The following is a 3,492-nucleotide window of genomic DNA, read 5'->3' on the forward strand; positions in this document are numbered from 1 at the left end:
AGATCGCCTTGAGATCATAAACTTCCATCTTGATATTGTCGTGAGAGTGAGAGAAAGAGAAAGAGACGAGAGAGTCTTTGTTCGTCGTCTAATAACTTGCAGAATAAAAATATTCTCGCTGAGATTCCATCAACTTTTCCCCCAACAACCATTTACGTCCTTGTATCCTCTCGCTATCCCACCTTCCTCCGAACCACTTAATTATTAGTAGAATTCGTCGAAAGGTTCGAATTCTTATCGTAGGAAAATCTCTCGCCCGAAGTAATACAAAGTATATTATATCGAGTTTCGCTCGGGGATTTTTCCCCGCTCAAGGAGTCGGAATTATTTCCCGGAAGAGCTTTCCGAGGAAGAGGCACCTGAATTTGTTCCTCTTCTTAGCGAGTATACCAAAGTCTAAACCGTGACGCAAGGCGAGGGCCACGTCTCGCTGTAGAGTTTTGCTAGCCACGATGTCATATTTGCTGCTGATGTGCGTCAGGATCTCCTTCTGGGAAAAGCCATCGGGCGGCTGCTCGGTGCGAAGCAGGTCGTAAACCAGGACGGATCGGCGCACCATTTCTCTTCTTTTCTTTTCTCTCTCTCTCTCTCTTCTCTCTCTCTCTTCTCTCTCTCTCTCTCTCTCTCTCTCTCTCTCTCTCTTCTTTTCTTATCAATGTGATTTATCACGGGAATATTCGCCGCGGCTGGACATAACCAAACGATTCGTCATGTCGATCGAAAACAAAGTCGATCGCCCGGCCAAGCTCGCTGAAATTCGGCGTGTCTGTCACGGTGTAGCAAACTTCATGTTTTTACGCGCACGCGTGTTTTTGTGCATAGATTAATCCTTTGCGCGCCCGCGCGGTGTCGCGGTGGCCGAAAATTCCAAAATTTCTTGTAAAAATTGACAAACTACATTGCGACGGCATAGCCGTCTTTTCGGTTTTAAACGAATTGAGAAACCTGACGATAATTAAAATCCGAATTTCCCTCCGAGAGGTGCCCAAGAGGTGCCAGTGGTCGCAGCGTTTTTCATGATTTGCAAAAAGTTTCACACACGCGAACGCTACGGCAGAGTACAAGATCGTCACAGGACGTTTGCACCAATCAATTATCTAAGAACAGAGAAAGTCGAAGTGTGTACTCTTGGTTAATACTTGTCCTGCGAAACGCGATGCGACTCAACTACGGATCTGTTTGATTCTTTTGATCTCGCTTTTATATGCTTCTAGGCATCATGCGAGAGAAAGTTACATTAAACGCCACGTGTGATCGACGGCGTAATTATTACGCCGATTATCATCGTTGTTTCCATCGCGTGCATCGCACGCACACAGCGTCCAAGGGACGACCATGGCGAGCGCGTTATATCGATTTGCATACATCCACCACCGAGCTTTCGTGGATATAAATCGATATCCTGCCCGGCAGCGCGCTCGACGTGTACACACATACATATGTGTATGTACACACACGTAAAAAATATGTAATATCTAATACGAATATATACACATGCGCGCACACAGCTACGCTGCGCGCATGTACATCTCAGAACTCTGTTCCGATACTTGGAGCAGCTCGAGCTGTTTACCGAGAGGGACGCGGATGTCGGAGAGTTTAGAAGGAGCTCAAGCTGGAAGGATGGCTAGGCGACTCGAGGGGGTGGCGATGCTGGCGATAGTGGTGGTGGCTCTCCGGCAAAGAGGGTTGAGGCCTAGGTCGGCGGATGCGAGAAGGGGAAGAAAGAGAGCGGGAGAGAGAGAGAGAGAGAGAGAGAGAGAGAGAGAGAGAGAGAGAGAGAGAGAGAGAGAGAGAGAGAGAGAAGAGGAGAAACGGAGGTAGTTCGGTCTCGGTTTAGAAAGAGGGAATCCGCCTGGATGGCCGGCGACTCTGATTTCCGTCGGGAGTTTCGCCCTATCGAGCGGGGGAGAGCGACCGAGGAGAAGTCGCCTTTAATCATTCGATTGCCAACGCTCCGGATCCTACCTCCTGCTCTTCCTCCTCCTCCTCCTCCTCCTCCTCCTCCTCTCGCAGGCGGAGAAGCGAACGATATCCAGGATATTTCCAGGACAAAATCCGCAGCGGGCACCGTGTTTGCTTATCATTCTGCCGATTGGACGTCGCGAAAAACAAACGGCGGATTAATACGCGGATTAATGCCGCGTGTATCGCCGCGAGAACGAGGATCCGATATCGTTGTCGAGCCGGTGCCGACGTCGCGCCGACGCGATGTCCGCTTCCGCGGATTTCGCTGCCCGCGGGGCAGCAGAGATTCGGCGATTCGAGAACGTCTCCCAGCCGCGAGATTCAGCAGCTCTATGTATGCGCTTGCAATTACGAACAATCTCGAAAAGTGAAAATACTGCTCCCTTCTTTCTTCCTTTCCCTCACGCCGAATGGAGAAACGGAAGATCGGCGCTTCCAATCCCGTTTTATCGTCTCGCCGCCTAAATGTTACACGGCAGTCAGGAAGCAAGAGCAAGAAAACGCACGATGACTTTATTGTATTACCGGCAGCGCCGGTAAAATATATTTGCGAAGATTGTTAAATATTAGGTCTAAATTATTACTTTCCATCCCGTTGAGTAGCCCGTAAAGTTTCCTGCATTTTCGTAGCCGTGGAAGATCGAGGATTTCTCTCAATTTTTCCGAGAAGTTCTTTCCAAGAAAATTGGTGCGGAAACATCGACTCCCTTAAAAGAGCTATAACTACACTCTATCTTCGGAATTACGAACGCCGGTCGAGTGTCGGGCGGAATAACCTGAATTTTTTCAAGCATCCAGAAAATGTTTCCGGAGAGTACGAAGTAAAAAAAGGAAAGAGAGAGAGAAAAAGTAAAATGAAGTAAGCTACGTGGGACGCGCAATGTTCATCTATCGATGCTCGACCGGTCGCGCGTCGTCTTTCATCGCGCCATCTTCAATCTCTCTTGTATCCGTTCGAACAAATATGCTCTGATCACTGTCCAATTTCTATCGTCAAATGTACGTGTAGGTGTAGGGAGACAAAATTTCTCTCTCTCTCTCTCTCTCTCTCTCTCTCTCTCTCTCTCTCTCTCTCTCTCTCTCTCTCTCTCTCTCTCTCTCTCTCTGTGTGTGTGTGTGTCCAAAATGTTTCAAACATCGAGGATTACTCTGAAGGATTTTAGGCCCTCTTTCTCACTCGAAGATACATCAAGTCTGTCACCAGTAAACGTCCGTAGGTCGGATAAAAGGCGACGGCGGATTCGAGGAGCAACGCGATCCTTAAACGAGGTTGACCTCAAAACCCCGCCGGTTTGTCTTCCCTGTTCTTCGTCATGACGGAAGGACGGAAGGAGACGGTTTTTCTCCGTGCCTTTTTCCAATTGTGCCACCCCCGTGCTATGCGCCCAAGTCCGGGTCCTTCAAGTCGCGGCAAGTGGATTATTGACGGCACGAAACAATGGCGTAGCTTTGTTCGCCGCGTAGCTCCCGCTCCCGCGTAATACGTGATCCGCGCACACACCAAGTCCATCCGTCCGTCCGTCC

General features: G+C 49.1%; 1 protein-coding gene across 1 annotated transcript; it reads right to left on the reverse strand.

The window, feature by feature from the left end:
- Positions 1–310: 310 nt before the first annotated feature.
- On the reverse strand, positions 311–578 carry LOC112590646 (uncharacterized). Its single transcript, XM_025307842.1, has one exon. It carries the CDS (start codon positions 557–559, stop codon positions 311–313), a length of 249 nt encoding a protein of 82 aa, XP_025163627.1. The 5' UTR covers positions 560–578.
- Positions 579–3,492: the final 2,914 nt, after the last annotated feature.

The sequence above is a fragment of the Harpegnathos saltator genome, unplaced genomic scaffold (assembly GCF_003227715.2).
Source record: "Harpegnathos saltator strain DR-91 unplaced genomic scaffold, Hsal_v8.6 scaffold13, whole genome shotgun sequence".
NCBI lineage: Eukaryota > Metazoa > Arthropoda > Insecta > Hymenoptera > Formicidae > Harpegnathos > Harpegnathos saltator.

Bases quoted from the DNA above. Each gene is read 5' to 3' on its own strand.
- LOC112590646 (XM_025307842.1), bottom strand. From the start codon at position 559: ATGGTGCGCCGATCCGTCCTGGTTTACGACCTGCTTCGCACCGAGCAG.